The sequence below is a fragment of the Schistocerca piceifrons genome, chromosome 1, assembly GCF_021461385.2.
Source record: "Schistocerca piceifrons isolate TAMUIC-IGC-003096 chromosome 1, iqSchPice1.1, whole genome shotgun sequence".
Taxonomy (NCBI): Eukaryota; Metazoa; Arthropoda; class Insecta; order Orthoptera; family Acrididae; genus Schistocerca; species Schistocerca piceifrons.
In genome coordinates this window covers 852,640,662-852,660,354 of record NC_060138.1, presented here as the reverse complement: position 1 = coordinate 852,660,354, position 19,693 = coordinate 852,640,662, and the positions used below count along the sequence as shown (strand labels likewise).

Below are 19,693 nucleotides of genomic sequence, written 5' to 3'. Positions count from 1 at the left end.
TAGAACCTGTTAATGTGTTGTTGTATCTGAGACAGTCGAAAGGAAATAAACAGAAGAATAAAACTGGAGTAGAATGATTTTGATAAACTAAAAAGAATTTCCAAAACCAAGCTCACGATGTATCTAAAAAGGAAAGTATACAATCAATTTGTATTACCAATTTTGAATTACCAGAGTGAGACATAGATTTTTAATGTCAAGACCATTAATGAAATGAGGCTTCCTCAGTGTTAAATGGAGAGACACATATTAGGAATTACTAGGAGAGAAAGAAAAACAATGAAATGGACCAGAAAACATACTTGAAGGATGATATAATAATTATGATCACAATGAAAAGGAGGTGGGTTGAACATGTAGGCAAGCCAATGTATGCTAGATAGACCACGGAAGTTCTTTTCTGTTTGCAAAAGACATATGCAATTATTTAATGGTAAATGAATGGATGACCAGAAAACACGTACAACCAACATGAACACACATAGCTGAAAATGATGATACATGGTAAAGCTTAGAGGACGTCTCCAGCAGCATGCATTAAATGGTTCCTAACTGCAGTTATGAATACAAGATGTAAAAATACTTTGCATGGAAGCTTTGCCGGCTTGGCTTAAGTTTGAAGTGGGATTTTGAACTCACAACAAGATTCCATCAAACATGCAGGAGTAAACTATTAATCCCTAAACATTCAAAAGACAATAAAAAATTTAACTTATTAACTACTCATTTTACTTATTATCTGGTTATCTAGATTCAAAGGTTGACAATTCCTGCTCGTCGTATGACAGGTAGCAATGTTCACTGTAGACAAGCCTCTGTTGTTTCAAATGTAGTTAACTGTTGTTCTATGTGATCACATAATTGGACAGTAGCAGGAGGTTAACAGATGCTATTACCTGTATTTGAGGATGCAATTCCAAGCAGTGGAATTATCATTAATGTTATTAAATTTAATTTAACCTGCATAAGCATAAATAACAGTGTAATTATAAATCACTATTAACATAGTTTTTTCATAGTTATTTTTCTTTACTAATGTAGGTTTTGAAGATACTACAAGATGGGCTATACAAAACATGGTGGATGGATAGGTGGATGGATGAATGAAAACTATTGACTTTACTGATAATTTCAATACATTTGTTTTAATATTCGGAAGCACAAATAGAACACAGTAGTTTAGTGATAGTTATTTGTTAATAAGTATGGCAAGGGAAATTCTGGCATGTAAAAAATTAGAGGCGATGGAAACAATTCACTACATAATAGAACTCTTGAGCCATTGACACGCACACAAAAAATTGGCCAAGTGCGAGTAGGACTCGCACACTGAGGATTCTGTACAAAATTATGTATACAGACAGTTCAATCATTCCAGGAATCAAGTCTCTTGATGATTTTTGCCTTTATCGGCGTTGATAATGGCAAGATCTCTGCTACGTCCCAGGACACACTAAAAATTCATCCAAGTTCTAGCTTGGCAGCTCGCGGAAGACAAACTGCCTGTGTCAGTGACAACTATGGGGAAATGCTGATAAAGCTCTGGCAAAAATGGAAGCTATCATGGCATGGGAGAACTATTGAGCACCCGGTTTGCAGGTGAAGTGTGAGGACATAACAGTGTTTTGTAAGGAAGGCTAGGTCACTGCAACACTATGCATTTGGGTGCCGAACCAGCAGAAAAGAGCATTTGAAAGGTGAATCTGCAGAAGTCTCAAGTCACTAGAGAGCTGACAGTGAGGGAAAACCAGTACACATGATGTTCTAGCCAACGACACCATCACAGAGTGCATGGGGATTGTCAATATGAATAACTCGTCCTTCTTAACAAATGTCTTACTGCTGAGTGCTGAATGCAGACTGTCCAGTGCATAGTCTCAGACCTTGTGCCAGTTGCACCTATCCACCATGAGGGGAGGCTATGGAGGTCGACCTCAGTACATCTAGCTGTCTTTGATCGTCTATGGAAGCATGAGTCTGGCTGGAAGGACTCAGATGCTGCCAGCTGCATTGACATCTTCAGAGCCAACACTGACAGGGCATGGAAGCCATCATCAGCCCGCAGGTCTGCTGGAAGCTTGACCTGCATAACATGGATGCTGTCCATCGTCCACCTTTGAATGGCAGACACTGATGCCGCAGTGCATGCCGGCCTTCCACTGCTGACAAAGCACTGCTCTGACAGCCCCACAGTGGGGTGGCACTTCAAAAGGCAATCCTGTCTTACTGCCACATAAGTGTGTTATTGTCAACGATGTTTTCTTGGCGCTCTTGAGCATACCTAGGGCCTCACCACCGCATCCTGTCTGGCTCTCTTCTGATTGCTGTACAGGGACTGGACTGTTAGATCTTGTGTTGGCAAGTGGTTGCCAGTGGTAGAAATGTCTACACCTGATGCCATATCCACACATCTAGGACAACAGCAGTTGACCATCTACGCAGCTTCAATGTGGGGTCAACAGCTACAAGTTGAAGTCTGTACCAATGCAGTGTGGTGCGTGATTGATACTTGTTTGCTTTCTTGTTTTGTATTTCCTTATAGCCATGTTGAGCTGTAGGGACATTATGTTAAAAGTGCCGTTTGCTAGGCCGCAGGAACCTACAGACTTGTCTCAGTTCTGTGGGGACACTAGAAAAGTTTATCTGCAGTCAGTGAGGTATCTGTACTGTAATTTATCTGACATGTCTTGCAATGTGTTCAAGCTGTGTCAGTTGCCTCTAGTATGTGTAGAAGGATTGGTCACAAAGCATACCAGAGCGGAATAGAGCAATGGGAAGCCATTGGGGGCAAAGACTCCTTGATTCAGGAGAAAATAACACCGTGTTGAGTGTACCCATCCATCCTGTCGATCCCGCAGTGGCTAACCTCATAGTTCAATTTTTGGGGTAGACAACCAAGTTTTTATTAGTGATATAAAGGCTGCTGCCAAAGTTGGAAAATGGTCAGAAGGAATGTCTTTGAATACAGCTAGATTAAGGTCAGTGGGTGACACTAAAGCATATGTTATGTACTCTGATGCACTCAGGAGGTCCAAACATTAGATTATCTGGCTAACAGTCTAATACAACACTATCGGAAGCAGAACAGCATGGGGTTCTTTAGGAAAAACTCTATGCGATATCACAGATGAACAGTGAGTCAGTGGATTCCTCCTCTGACAGGATTAGGAAACTGAACTCGCAAACATATGAACTACCACAGAATGCGGAGACCAATAGACTGATTCTGAGTGAGGCAAAGAGTAGGGCTCTGGATGTGTTTCTAAGAGGTATATCTGCTGATATGTTACGGAGGGTGAGAATGGAGAACCCAAGTGAGTTACCTGCTGCCATTAGGATTGCTATGCAATTGGAGGAGACTGACATTGCTACATGAAGACTTAATGATCACGGGTGTTTTTTGTTCTGAAGTGAAGTGTTTTAAATGTGGGTGCATGAGCCACATCCGGAAACACTGTCATCAGCTCAAATGTTATAAACGTGGGAAGGTGGGCCATAAAGTGTGTGATTGTCAGAAGAGAGCATGGGAAAAGCAACATCCTAATAATCGAGTGTTAATCGGGAACAGGGATGCCTCATCCATTGGGTGGCATTCCCAGTATAACACAACACTGCAGAAATGTATGCAGAGAAGCAGTGCTGCTTGTTTTTGTGAGAGCATGTTTAGTGAGGAGACTGCGTGATCCTGGGACTGTACCTTCTTGCTACGTATCGCGCAAAAATTGACCTTTGCAGTGTACAACTGAAGTTAGCAGGACATTGTTTCTGCTAGGGGGTGTACAACTGAGGTTAGCAGGACATTGTTTCTGCTAGGGGCAACAGCTACAAGTGTTACGCTATTGCAAGAGTCAATGATCATGAAGGTGGTACCCAATGAACTATGGACACATATACTAAAGATCAGTTTGGTTGATATGATGTTGCAAGGTACAGGAAAGTTTTTCTGGGTGAGCAAAGATAAAGTCCTACCAAATGATGTATTATACAGTGAGTCTACCAAAGGGTTTACTGATTGCTAATTTGGATGTTTTAGAGGAAGATGACACGGATAGGTCAAGTGAGGACCTCTGGCACAAGCAAACTGTCAATGCATCTGTATTACATGAGAAAGTGAAACATTTACAGGAAAATGATAGAGAAGCAGTGGAAGCTTTGTTACTGAAGTTCATGGAATTGTTCAATCTGAATAGTTTGTCACCAGCAACACTACTCATGTACACACAGAATACTAGTAAGGAATAATGCTCCAGTGTACAAGATCCCATATTGAGTTCTGAAGTGTGTGCAACTGATAATGGAAGAATCTATGGACAGCAACAAGCTGATCGTATTATTGGGTGTAGCAATAGTCCCTGGAGGACATCCGTAATTTTGGGCCTGAAAATGTCACCAGAAGGCAATAAAAAATACATATTTTGTTGTGACTACTGATGCCTTAATGCTCAATCACAAGTGCATATCAGATACCAAATGTAACAGAGATCTCAACACATTGTGTCAGTAAAACTATTTCTCTACAATTAATTTAAAGATCGGATATCATCAAATAGAAGTGGCACCAGAAGATCCACCAAAGACAGCCTTTTCCATCTCAGGAGGTCATTTCCAATACCATCTAAAGCCTTTCAGACTCCAGAATGCACCCACCATGTTCACAGCTTACTGGATGGCATACATACGGGACTGATATCAAAACAATGTTTGGTCCATCTGGATGACATAACAGGGTTTTCAAAGGACGTGTAAGAACATCGTGGTTACAGGAGGTATTCAAAACACTGAGAACAGCACAACTACGCTAAGCATTAATAAATGTCATTTTGCAGCAACTGAAGCAAATTATCTTGGACATATAATTAGCAAGGAAGGTCCACACTTTAAGTTCAGTTCAGAATTTTCCACCACAGAAGCCTTTCATCAGTCTCTGTAATTATTATTGTCGATTCATTGCTGAAATTGGCAGACCTCTGAACTGTTTGTTATGGAAAGGAGCAAAATCTGAATGACCTACCGAATGTCATATGGCTTTTGATACTTTTAAGTGAGCACTGACATCAAATCCAGTTTTGACATTCCTCGATTTTGAAAAAGCATTTACTTTGTTTTGCGATGCAAGTAATATTGTTCTGAGGGTTGTCCTACGGCAGAATACAGATGGTAAAGAGCATCCAGTAACCTACAAATTCCAACAGTTGAACAGAGCTGTTATGTACTTCTGCTGTTCTAATATGGACAAAACTTTAATGTATTGACACATCGCGCCACTCTCAAATGGTTATTAGTATTGAAGGACCCATGTAGCACATTAACAAAATGTGTACTCCATTTGAGTGAATTTGATTACAAGGTAATGCACAAGCCAGATAAAAAGCAATGCTGACTGTCAACAATTAAAGTCACAACCTCAGTCTTTGATGCACTACAGCTTGCTGTGCAGCACAACAAAAGAGTGGATTACGAGTGGTAGTACCTGTAGCTTCCCAGTACGAAGTCTTGGCACAAGTACTTGACCACATGATGTCACGGCATGGTGGGCAATGGGCAACTGATAGGTGAATTGCTGAAGACTTGAAAATGAGATGTCGAGCAATATGTCAAGAACTGCATACTTTGTCTGTAATGAACTGATCTTAGTCACCAACTGATTCCATCGCTATGTCTACTGGAAGCATCTAAACTGTTTGAAAAACTTGAGAGGGACATTTTGCACCCATTTAATAAAACACCAGTAGAAAACAAATAAGTATTGACTATAATTGACCATTTCTCACATCATATAGTACTGGCTGCAATTCTTTACCAAAAAGCAAGTACAGTTGCTCAAGCGTTAATAAATAATTGGTTGCTCACATTTGGCATGCCAGATATGTTAATTACATGCCTGGGTACCAATTTCATGTCTGATCTTATGAAGTAATTATGTATACTGCCCAAATATGCAGGCTGTGAACAAGCCACTTCCTCCCACAAGCCAGTGGGAGAACAGAGAGTTTATTGCATATTTTTGAATATGTTGAGCTATTACGTGAGGAGGAATCACAGAAATTAATTGGGACATTTATTTAGATTCTGTACCAGCAGCATGCAATTCTGAAGTCCATACAGCTATTGATCTATAGCCACATGAGGTAATATTTGGGGAAAAATGCTGTCACATTTTGAAGTTATTGAGCCAAAGCTTGGCTCTGATGTCGAATCAGGAAAAAAGTTTGGCAAGAAATTGTGAGACATTTGGCAACAAGTAAAAAGTGCAAATATGAAAGACAAAAGCCTCACAATGACAAGAACAGGTATGACAATGTATAGGGAAGTTATCGCAATACAAGGTTGGCCATTGGATATTAGTGATGAATCAGTACACACCAAAATACAAAGCAAAGAAATTCCTGACCCAATACCATGGACCATACAAGTAGTGGAAATGACATCACCTGTCAATGTTAAAATGTAGGTGATACCAACAAAGACTTTGATTATTCACTTGGGACATATTAAACCTTTTAAGGGAGCTGTCAATGCTTTGCTGCAGATACCTGCAGCATCTACAGTATAGAATGCAAAGCCTCATGGAACAAAGAAGAACCAGATGACTGATGACCAGAGATGTCTAAAACACCTTATGCCGTTAAGCCACGAGGCCATGTCATTAGGAATGATTTAATATTGTTGTTTGCTTATGCTGTAATTTACCTGTTCTGGTGTCAGTTATTAGGAAGTCATCCAGTGTTATTTTGTTCTATTTACAGTATGTTTTAAAGTTCTCTCTCCTCCACATGACTGAGAATTGATAAAGTGTTATTTCTGTATATTGGAGTATAGTTTTGTCTTGATAATCTTGCTTTCTGAAGGGAGTGGGAGATAGTGACAAAGGTTCCTTTATCTCAAGTCACATACCAAAATGGGTACAGGTATGGACCAAAGACGTATTAATAATTCAGAGCAAAGAGATGGCTGCACTCTAATGTCACTGGAAGACCTAAAGAGACGACAGGGGGAAAGCGTAACTATCTGCCCAAGTAGGATGATACAAACTGGTGTATAGGCATGCAAGGTCCAGTTATTATTGGGAAAAGCCAAAGCAAGTGAATGTCAAAGGGAAGTGTTAAGGCCATATCCACATTTCCAGATAGTAGGCACCCACTGGGTCTACTCAGTTTTTTCACCAGAAGTAGTCATTTAAACTGTTACGAACACAGGCAACCAACAAGTATGAATTAAATGGAATTATGGGATAGTGAAATAATAATAAACAGTACGACTTGTGACTTACTAGGCGTGACATTTCATCTACCAGCCATGATCACTGGTACGACCACACGTAAGTGGGAACAACCTATGTTGTACTGGCCTGAGAAGCCACTAGAGATGCTGCCTACCCAAAATTTAATCTTCCTAAATAATACCCTGAACCCAGACATTCTATGCTCACTACACAAACTAGTAGCAACACAAAAAGGGAGAATTACAGATGATCAAATCCAGCACATACAGGAACACTGTGACAGACAACACCATAGCATTCTGACTGTATCCAGCAGCATGGGGAAATGAGCGAGTGCCCAAGTCTGCAAGTGAAACATAATGACATCATGGAAGCCAAGAGATACTGATAGACTTGTGACAAAGGAGAGTGTCATTAGCAATGCTAGGTACAACACAACAATACTTTTTCAGGTGCCGAACCAGCAGAAAAGAGCCTCTGAGGGGGTGAAAATGCGAAAGTATGAAATCAATAGGAGAGCTAACGGTGACGGAAAACCAGGACACATGATGTCATAGCCATCCACGATGCCACAGGGCACACAAGAAGTGGCAACATAAATACCCCACCCTTCTTAACAAATGCCTTATTGCTTAGTGCTGACTGCCCAGTGCATGGTCTCAGCTTTGTGTGAGCTGCAGTTATCCAGTGTGAGCAGAGGCTATGGAGGTCGACACTCAGTGCATCTAGCTGTCTTCGATTGTCTGTGTAACCACAAGTCCAGCTGAAAACACACTACTGTTGCCAACTTCCGAGGCAATACTGATGGGGCACAGAGGCAGTGATCAACCTGCAGGTCTGCTGGAGGCTCGATCTGCATGACATGGGTGCTGTCCATCATCCACCTTTGAGAGAGAGAGAGAGAGAGAGAGAGAGAGAGAGAGAGAGAAAAGGGGGGGGGGGCACTGCTCTTGCTCATCCCATTGCTGTGGCAGGTTTTGATGTAGCTGATTCCTCTCTCCTAAGTGGAGGCTGAGAGCCAACTCCTGTAAGCCAGCAAGTACTTCAGCTGGACTTAAGCCTGACACCTGAGTGCAAATCTTTGACGTCAATCAGTGCCTTTGGTGATCCATAAATAAGAGTTGTAGGCTACCGGAGTCCAGGGGTTGACGGCTGTTCCATGAAATAACAGCCACCACCTGAAGCCTCTTGCACTGGCAGTGTTGCAAGGTGAGCAAATGTGAGCCTTCTGCTGCTGATGAGGTGCTGCTCCATCAGACCAGCTGTGGCATGGCACTTTGGAGGACACTCCTGATTACTGCCTAATAAATGTGTTACTGTCAATTATGTTTTATTGGCAATCTTGGACATAGCTAGGTCCTCACACTGAATCCCTCTTGGATCTCTCCTGATGACTGTAGGAAACTATGACTGGACTCATATATACTGGTGCCAGGGATTCCAAGACTAGAGAATGTTTGAATTTCAAGTTCGAAGATGATAAAAGAAATATTTGTTTGTTTACAAATTAACAACTTCTTGATTTTTATCCCTTATTTGTGCTTGCAAAATTTCTTGATTCTACATCAAGGGGAAGTAAGCTATAAGTTTTAATGAATGAGTTTGCAAGTACTGAAATAAGTGACATAAATGCCCATATCTTTTGATTGCACTGACTTAGAAGCTTAATATTTTTACATCACAAAAGAACTATGAACTTCAACATGTGGCATACATTTCAACTTGTTACATCTGTGTGGTGCTGAGAAAAAGGGGTCTTTATTTATGTTATCAATTATTTGCTGGATGTACGAGGTGTGATTGGAAAGTTCTAAGGACGGATCCGCTACTGCTTACTGGTTTGGCAGGCAGGTACACAGTGGGTGGGGAGTGAGTCGTTGCCTTGTCCTTGAATGCCCTCTGACAGGAAACTGTGTTTCCTTTATTCAGTTTGTTGTGGCAGCTGGTTGAGTGCGGGTCTGTTAGGCTTGTTGGCGGATTCTGTCTGGGTGAAAATGGACATAAAAATGGAGCAATGAGTTTGTATGATATTTTGTTTTAAAACCGGGAAATCAGCTTCTAAGACTTATGAACTATTAAAAACAGCTTTTGGTGATAATTGTATGAGCCAGTCAAATGTTTTTATTTGATTCAACACATTTAAAAATGGCTGCGAATCATTTGAAGATGAACCTCGGTCTGGCCGTCCTTCGAGCTCAAAAATGAATGAAAATGTTGTGAAAGTTCGCGACTTAGTGCGCTCTGAGTGTAGACTTACAATTAGGGAGATGGCTGATGAACTTAATTCAAGTTTCTAAGCAGTTCAGTCAATTTTAACTGAAAGATCTGAACATACGTCGAGTGTCCGCAAAATTCATTCCAAAAGTGTTGTCAAGTGACCAGAGACAATACCGACTTGAAATGTGCCAAGAACTGATTAACTGGACTAAAAATGACCCAGATTTGTTAAATAGGGTAATTACAGGTGATGAATCATGGGTATATGGATATGATACTGAAACCAAAGTGCAGTCTTCGCAGTGGAAGACTCCAGGTTCACCACGGAAAAAAAAAATCGATTGAAAGTGAAGACAATGTTCGTGATTTTTTTCAATTTTACCGGTATTGCGCAGCATTAATTTACCCCTGGAGGAACAATTAATCAGGAATACTACAAATGTGTCCTTGAGGGTTTGTGCAAAAAGGTGCAGAAGAAAAGGCCTGCATTGTGGAAAGATAGGAGTTGGGTGCTACACCATGACAATGCTCCGTCTCATCATGCCTTCTCCATCGTTGAATTTTTGACCAAATTCCGCAACAACCATATTCCCCTGATTTGGCCCCTGCGGACTTCTACCTGTTTCCTAAACCGAAAATTTTCACTGAATGGGAAGCTCTTTTACATTCTGATTCTAATACTAGATTCCCTGTGTCCTCCCTGTTGATTCCTGTTTCTTCTTCTATCGCATTATCAGAAAAGTCCCCCCCTCACAAAAAGTTTCAATGTCCTCTTTACAGCTATCTGCCCTTTAACAGAGGAATTCCCATTGCACTCTTATTGTTCCTGGGTAGACTTTACAATCCAATATCTGATTTCGGAATCTCTGTCTGACCACGATGTAATCTAACTGGATTTTCCTCTATCCCCTGGCCTTTTCCAAGTATACCTCCTCCTCTTGTAATTCTTGAACAGAGCATCTGCTGCTTCCAGCTGAAATTTATTGCTGAGCTCAATTCTACCAATACCCTTTCTTCTACTCCTTCCCCTACACCCATTTTCAAGTCTCACATGACTTTAGATTTTAATCTCCCTTGATGTACTGAATTACCCTTTTAATATCCTTGCACACTCTGTCTCCTCATCTTGTGCTTGTGATGTTGGGATGTATACCTGAACTATTTACAGTAACTCGCTCTCTGCCCTACCTTTCTATTTGCAATTAATCCTATTCTCGTTACACCATTTTCAGCTGCTATTGATACTACCCTACACTCGCCTACTCAGAAATCCTTGTCTTCTTTCCATTTCACTTCACTGACCCCCCTATATCTAGACTGAGCCTTATCACGTCCCTTCTCAGATTTTCTAGCTTTCCTACCAAGGTCAAACTTCTGATATTCCATGCTCTAGCTCATAGAATACTATCCCTTCTTTGGTTATACAATGTCCCCTCCCCACCTCCAATGTCACTTCGTTTTGGGCAGACCATTCCCAGAAATCCAAATGGGGGACTAGTCCGGAATCTTTTGTCAATGAAGAGATCATCACGACACTTTTTCAATTACAGGCTACATGTCCTGTGTGTGCACATTATGTCTCCCTAATGCAGTTGTTTCCATTGCATGTGGTCTCCTCGTGCCATTGATCATTGCTCATTCTTCCATCTTTTAGTGGCCATTTCCCACCTAAGGGCCAAGAGAGTACCTGCAGTGGTGTGGTTCGAACCTGGTACCCAGGAAGATTTGATTAGTAGTCAAAAACACTACCCCCAGACCATGAGTCCTTCCCTATGCCATTCCCAATCCCAACCCCTTGCTAGAGTGATCACGTTCCTCTGGAAGACCCGGGTGCAAGACCTGCCCAATCCACCCATACAACACTTCCTGTCATGGCCTTATCCAATCCCATCAGAGGCTGGGCCACCTGTGAAAGCAGCCATGTTATATAACAGCTCTGTTGCAACCATTGTTCAGCTTTTTATACTGGTATGACTACTGACTAGCTGCTCGCAAGGATGAATGACCACCACCAAACTGTGGGCGAGAGCAAAGTGGACCACCTTGTGGCACAACATACAGTTGTACATAACATATTTGATTTCAATGGCTGCTTCACACCCTGGACCATCTGGATCCCCCTGTCCACCACCAGTTTTTCTAAACTGCACAGATGTAAGTTCTCCTTACAACAAATTCTCTGCTTCTGAAATTATCTTGGCCTCAACCTATAATAACCTACTGCCCCCACACCCTCTGCTAAACTTGTTTTCACCCCCTCTGTCCTGTTATCACCTCAGAGTTTAGCTTCCCACACCCTCATTGCGCAGAGCTCTCTGCCAGTGCACTCACTGATATTTTTCACTTATCTGCTCCTCTCCTTCCTGTTTCTTATTTTTCTCCTCCTCTCCCTCTGCCACAGCCCCCACTGCTGCACCTGCCACCCTTGTCCTACCACCTCTAGTCACAACATGCTCTGCCAGGTAGTGCTGATTCCTCTTCCCCCAAGTGTACCCTGCTATCCCTCCACCTTCCCTGTCCCACTCTAGATTGTTGGTCCCATTTAATGCATTTCTGTTACAGTCTGGTCAGAGGCAGTGATCACATGTATTTGCAGGGTGCTTGGGTGGGTGAACATGTGTGTGTTTTTCTTCTCTGAAGAAGGCTTGGGCCAAAAGCTTAAGTAAGTGTGGTTTGTTAAGAATGGTAAATTTCCACAAAAGAATTGAACATTTCTGCTGCACTATCATGGTTTACAAGCTTGATTGTTCCAAGGATTGAAATAGAATTTCAACATTGTATAGCAAATAGTTCAGGTCAGTGTGTTTACTGTGACTGAAAATGGAAAAAACACTTTTATCTTAAGGGTTCGGCTGCTCCATAAATAAAAACAGAACTGGATGAAGTTCACGCAGACTCTGCACCATCATTGAAGACCACTTACTTTTGGAATAATAAATTTAAACGCGGTCAGACAAGCACCAAAGTGCAATCTGTCCATCCAATTGAGGTCGCTGCAAAGGAAACCACTGACAAAATCCATGATATGATAGTACAAGACCATAAAAAAAGTAATTGTGAGATTGCTGAGACTCTGGGCATCTCAGCTGAGTGAGTGCTTTATATCCTGCACAGAGAATTGGCTATGAAGAAGCTGTGTGCCATGTGGGTGCCACAATTGCTCACAGCTGACTAAAAGCTCATCCGGCACGTCATTTCAAAGTAATGTCTGGTGATGTGTAATCTCAATCTACAAGGCTTTTTGTGCCAATTTGTGACTGACTGTTGATGAAACCTGGATCCATTATTACACCAGAGTCAAAACGGCAGTCAAAATAATGGACAAAGGCTGGTGAAAGTGAACCAAAGAAGGCAAAGACTATGCTGTCAGCTGGTAAAATGATACCCATTGTTTTTTGTGAGTCACGAGAATAATCCATGCAGATTACTTAGACCAAGGCAGAACCATAACTGACCCTATAATTCTTCATTATTGTATTGTCTGAAACTTACATTTTCTGTGAAAGACCAAGGTTGGCACACAAAAAAGTGCTCTTTCACTAGGGTAATGCAACACCATCTCACACATCAATGACAACAGTAATGGAAGTGCATGAACTGAGATTTTAATGGGTTCCTCATCCATCCTATCAACAGACTTAGCCCCAAGTGACTCATTCCTGTTACCTAACTTGAAACTTTGGCTTACTGGGAAGAAATTTTCATCAAATGAGGCAGTGATAATTGCAGTCAACGAGTATTTTGCGGAGTTTGACAGAACCTATTTTTCCGATGGGATGAAAAAGCGGGTAGATTGTCGGACCGACTGTATATCCCTCAAGGGTTGGGTTGGGTTGTTTTGAGGGAAGAGACCAAACTGCGAGGTCATCGGTCTCATTGGTTTAGGGAAGGACGGGGAAGTCGGTCGTGCTCTTTCAAAGGAACCATCCTGGCATTTGCCTGGAGCGATTTAGGGAAATGACGGAAAACCTAAATCAGGATGGCTGGACGCGGGATTGAACCGTAATCCTCCCGAATGCGAGTTCAGTGTGCTAACCACTGTGCCACATCGCTCAGTTATCCCTCAAGGGAGATGCTGTCAAGAACTAAGGAGATTTTATTATGAAACAAACATTTTTTGCTTGTTTTTTTACCAGACTTATCAAACCACCCCCATATGTAAGAATCTTTTCACCATACCTGTCTGTAACTCAACACGTCATCTTTACCGTTTGAAATAAACACGTCACATATACACAATTACATTAATCATGTATTACTTTAACACATTCTATATTTAAAATCTGATTACGGACAGTTTATACTACATGTTTAATGCCATTTATGATGATCTCATTCACTTCAGCAGTAATTCTGCCCCTCTCAAACAGTTTTCTCTGAAATTTCTCTATCATTATACCATACTAAACTAAGGACTAATGCCAATATTTTCATCCACTTCACAGTGTTAGCATAATAAATTTACTGTCACTTTTGAAAAACATTAGGATGCATTGCAAGCTAAAGGTTTCCCTGAACATTTTATTTACATATTTTCTTGAATAACATTGTTTTAAAATCAGGATACAAATTCACAGACACTCTTGTCAAGATGAGGATTTGGCTCACTGTAATGTTCACATGTTTTAAAGTTCTTCCTGATGGCTCACTAATTAGTTGAACTAATTTCTATCTTAATTCATCATTTGCAAGTGTAATGAAGGTGTGTAATGTTAACATGTATAAAAATGGTGTGTAAATGATGTGCTGTAATATGAAACTGCAATTTAGAGAGCTTAATCATTGATACTGGGTTGTAAGTGGTCAATAATATTGTTAGTTTACTTTTTAAAATCACAATCAACAACAAATTTACCATGAAACAGTTTCCACTTACTCAGTATGCACAAGTACACTGATAAGCCAAAGCATTACAACCACTACCCACTGCAATGTTGGATGCTGCCTGATGGCATTGTGGCACATGACACGGTAACAAAAGTATGCAAGCAGAGCAGACATGGATGGGGGATCACCCTAGCAAAGATATGGACTGCAAATGGGGAAATACATTGAGCTAAGTGACTCTGACAAAGGGCAGATTGTTATTACGCACAGCCTATGGATGAGTATCTTGAAAACAGTGAAGCTGGTCAAATGTCCATGTGCTACTGTCATGAGCATCTACAGAAAGAGGTAGACAGTCAGTGAAACTACCACTAGGCGCTAAATGGTTGGACGCCCACGACAGTTCACAGAATGTGGGGTTTGGAGGCTTGTCTGCTCTGTTAAGTCAGATGGACGGTGATCTGTGGCATCTCTGCAAAAAGAGCATAATGCTGGTGCACACACAAGTGTTTTGGAGCACATTGTACATTGTGGAACATGGAGCTCTGCAACAGACCAGCCCTAGGTGGTCATATGCTGATCTAATGACACCGTCAATTATGATGGCAGTAGACACAGGTTCATTGGGATTAAACTGTCAATCAATGGAAACATGTCGGTTCTTCGGATGAATCACATTTTTGTTACACTAGGTTGATGGTCGTCTCCACAAATGCTGTCATTGCAGTGAATGGCGGCTTTGAAATGTGCAGCATGCTACAGACGCAGGCTAGTGGCGGCAGTATTATGCTATGGGAGATATTCTCCTGCATTTGCATGGGACCTGTAATAGCAATCAGAGAGACACACTGACAGCTGTGAACCACCAGCATCCCTTTATGCTTTATGTCTTCCCCAACAGTGCTGTCATCTTTAAGTAGTGTAATTGTCTATACCTCAGAGCTAGAACCGTTCTACATTGGTTTGAGGAGCATCCTAGTGAACTCATGTTGATGTCTCAGCAACCAAATTTGCCTGATGTAAATCCTATGAAACCCATATGGGTCAGAATCAGGTGCCATCAACACGTACGAAAATCAGCGGCCCATTATTTATATGAATTACATGACCTGTGCATAGACACCTGATGCCACATACCTCCACAAACCTACCAACAAACTGTCAGGTCCCTGACATGGAGAAACTTTTACATATTTCTTTCCAAAGATGGGCAAACAAGCTGTTAAGCACATGGTCATAATATTTTGGCTCATCGGTGTACACTGTTCTAATAAAACAATGGAAAATCCAGGATGGAATAAGACAATATAACCAAAAGAACAGACTGCTACTCACCATACAGAGGATAAAACACTCACATTCACACAAGCACAGCTCACACATACATGACCACTTTCTCTGACCACTGAGGCCAGTGTGCGTTTCCTGCTTTAGAAGAAGGCCTTGTGTTGAAACTCAAATGTATAGTAGTCTTTTTGTTGTGCCTATCCGCAACTCTATGTATCCTCTGTATAGTGAGCAGCAATCTATCCTTTCCATCATACTGACACTATTGTAATAGTTTTACAGGGCTGCAACTCAAACTTACAAGAATTTCAGGTGTATGGAGGACGATGGTGTCAAGAAGCTCCTGATAAATTAATGGTGAGCAGGAGTGAGGAGGAAGGAGGATGGGGGGGGGGGGGGGGGCAGCATACCACAATAATTACTGTTTTTCTCTCAGCTGAGCTATATACCAGCCATAAGCAGTAGTTTAACGGCAGCTTTTAAACTTCTATAATTTATATGGAATAATATTCATATAATTAATATGCTTTGAGATATTAAGTATTTTAAAATTTATGGTTTATAAAACTCATAAAATTCAATTTCAATGCTAGGTTAAAAATGCAGAATTGCCCAAGATTTTATGAAATTCCTTGAGATTTCTCAGATTTTGCCAAGTGAAATGTAATTCTCTGAGAGTTCCAGGTTTTCCAGAACAATTACCACTCTGTTTTATTTGTATTTTCAAATACTGCTTCATGTTTACCACACGTTTCAATATGTGCACATTTCCCTTGTGTAAACATTATTTCCAAAACACAAGAATAAAAATTACTTTCATCTCTGCAATAATTTCTCCAACAGGAAAGTTGAGACTATATGACTATTAGAACTGTGGTGTATCACTGTACTGATTACTGATCTGATTTAGTTTTAAATGAATTTTATGTAGGAATTATCTGAAAAGGTGGCCATGAAAAGTTAAATTATTCATCAGTTATATTAAATCCTTTCTAAACTTATGACTCACCTCTGAATGTATGCTATCAAATTAAATATACCATTACCTTTTCTACAAAAGTGCACTAGTAAAAACTTCAACTCAGTTATAATTTTCCATTCATCATTATAAGAATTTCTCTGGTGTCTTTATGAAATTGTTAGCACAATCTATGGCATTTTTGATAGGTACAATTAAAGTTGCTTACCGTAGGCTAAGGCAATTAAGTTTTCACTAGATGGAACTGATGCCAGTTCTTCTTTCTGTCTATCATGTTCCTTCTCTTTTCCTTCCTCTTGCTTAGAAATTGGCTTATCCGTTAACTTTCTGTAGTGGAGGGAATCTCTTGTCACAACTTTCTGAACAAGTTTTCTGACCTAGAAAAAGACACACTGTTCCAGATATATATACAATTATAACATTCAAGCAATGAAAGACAACACAATAAATTGAATTTATCATTATTGGCGCAAATAAATGACCATGTACTTCACAATTGTTTCCAGAACCATATGAATCACAATTGGTGTTTCAATTCAAGTTTTTCAGGTCTAATCTTCTAAATTAAATTCTAATGATTAACATTAGTCTTCATAAAAAAACTAAAGAAGGAAGGTTAGGGTTGAATGTCCTGTCAAAATTGGGGTCATTAGGGACAGATCTTAAGCTTGGATTGTGGAACGGTAGTAAAGCAAGTTGGCTGTATCTTTTGGAATTAATGCAAACAAAGGAACATATACAGCCAGACAGGTATTTGAACCCTGGTCTTTCTGAATAGAGTTCAGTGTCTTACCATCGAGCTGACATGATCTGTGTGAACAAAAGGTTGTACGTATACTATTAACATTCATTTTGACCTTGCTTTTTAATACTCAAATTTCATTTATATATAAATAAAAAATTGCCCTTTTGTCCAAGAACAGTAAGTACATACTTCCAGTTACTCTACATGCTACTACATAGCAGGATATTCACTTGTAGAGCTAGAGAGTAATTTATGTTACTATGGCTCTTTATGTGGGGAAACCAGTAAAACTATATAATAGTGAACTGTGCCGTCGCTGACATTCAGTATTCAACAACATTATAAACTTTTGATAAGAGGCTACAGTTCAAAGGTATGTGAATGCAAATAACCGGCTGGAAGTGACAATTGGGGTTGTTACACATTAATCCTCTTTCCTAGTTGACATACTTTTCCAGGTTCTACATACCATTAATTTCTAGAATACGTATATTTAAGATGTTACTTTCATTATTAATCTACCATTGTCCTTAGGTAGCGTGTCTTAGCGTCAGACAACTCACCTGAGCTCTAGAGAGATTTAAACCCAATGTATATAGTAATTCTTCTATATCCTTATCAAAAATGTAACCACAATGTGATTGATCAAAATAGAGAAAAGCAAGGAGTAGCAAAGGATCTTCTGTATAAAGCTTCACTTTATCTTTCTTCTTTTTGTCTTTATCTCGTTTTCTGTCCTTATCATCTTTGTCTTTATCTCTTCTGTCATCTTTCAAGTCATCATCATCCTGCAACAACAGATGTAAACGATTTGTTTGCTATGGTGTATAATATTTATTGTGTTTAAATTGAATATGACAACTATTTACCTCATCCTCATCATCCTCATCATCCTCATCTTTTTCTTCATTCCTCTCCTTATCATTTCTACTTTTGTCTTTTGAATGTCTGTCTTCTTTCTTTTCATCCCTTTCTTCTCTTTTGCCATTCTTCTTGTCAGATTTTCTGTCATCTTTTTTGTCCTTCTTTTTGTCCTTCAGCAGAAAAAAATGTTAGTTACAACCAACACAAAAAAGGAACACTGATGGAAACAAATTGCCCAGTACAAACCTTGTCTTTCTCTTCTTCTTTTGGGCGCTCTGGTGCATCATGTAGAGCTCTGTAGATTCTAAATCCAAAATCACGCATAAGCATCTCATTGAACAGTTCTGCAAATAACGATACTTCAAAAGAATGCTCCTGAAAAATGAAACACAATTTTAATTTAATATTTTACTTCTTTACCTCAGGCCTTTAGTAATAGGTGAGTAATATACAAAGGGCATTCTACAAGTAATACAACACATTTTTTTCTGGAAGAAAGTTGGTTTTATCCAGTATTCCAGTAGACCATATTATTCCCCACTCTTTTGGCTACAAAACACTATTTTTCAACATAATCTCCATTCAATGTGATGGCCTTACCCCATCTTACTGGGAGGGCCACTAGGCCTGCATCATACCTCTCTACCGGTCGCCATTTGGAGCCAATGTCTTGTTGCATCAATAACCTCCCCATCATTCACGTACTGCTTCACGCAGAGTGCATCCTTCATTGGGCCAAAAGGATGGACATTGGGAGATGAGAGATTTGGACTGTAGGGTGGATGAGGAACAGCCCAACAATGTTTTTGTCTCAGGCCTTGTGTTGCCATGGAGAAGGAGAAGTTCATTTGCATTTTTGTGGTGACAAACAAGCTGAAGCTGTTTCCCAAATTTCCTGAGGGAAGTAGCCCAATACATTTCAAAGTTGATAGTTGTACCACGAGGGAAGACATCGAACAGAGTAACCCCTTCAGAGTCCCTGAAGACTGGAACCACCTCTTCACCAGCTGACGGTGCAGCTTTGAACTTTTTAGAGGAGAGGTGGTGTGGCAACACTCCATGGATTGCTGTTTTGTTTTTAGTTCGAAGTGATGAACCCACATCTCCTCGCCTATGAAGATGTTCAACAAAAAATTTGTAATGTACAATCAACTCCACACAGATGGTCCTTCATTGCTCTTCAGAGTCTTCTGTTATGCAGTAAGGTCTTCTGTTTTCCAGTAAGGAACCAAGCACTCGCACCCCTCTGAGCAGCCTAAATGGTGAATGTGTGTAGCAGCACTACCAACAGAGACATCCAGTTGTACAGCAAGGTGTTTGTTTGTGATCTGTTGATCGCCTCAAATGAGAGTGTCCGCACATTCCACCATTACAGGAGTCACATCAGTATGGGGGTCGTCCGGCACGAAGGAGACTGGAATGGTTTGCAAGACCTTGCTGTGATGACAACAGACACATCTCCCAATGACTCACCATGCTTTTGTTCACTGCCACATCTCCATAGACATTCTACAAGTGCCTTTGAATATCTGCAGTGCTCTGGTTTCTCACC

General features: G+C 40.4%; 1 protein-coding gene across 2 annotated transcripts in view; it reads right to left on the bottom strand.

Annotated features, from left to right (window-relative positions):
• The window catches only part of LOC124715625 (cell division cycle and apoptosis regulator protein 1-like), a 263,366-nt gene that overhangs the window by 18,563 nt on the left and 225,110 nt on the right, over positions 1 to 19,693 (bottom strand). For both annotated transcript variants that reach the window (XM_047243109.1, XM_047243110.1), the window contains exons 15-18: positions 18,388 to 18,516; positions 18,147 to 18,311; positions 17,841 to 18,065; positions 16,741 to 16,909 (exon numbers count right to left, since the gene is read on the bottom strand). In XM_047243109.1, the coding sequence (XP_047099065.1) occupies positions 16,741 to 16,909; positions 17,841 to 18,065; positions 18,147 to 18,311; positions 18,388 to 18,516 (688 nt within the window). The remainder of the gene's footprint in view (positions 1 to 16,740; positions 16,910 to 17,840; positions 18,066 to 18,146; positions 18,312 to 18,387; positions 18,517 to 19,693) is intronic.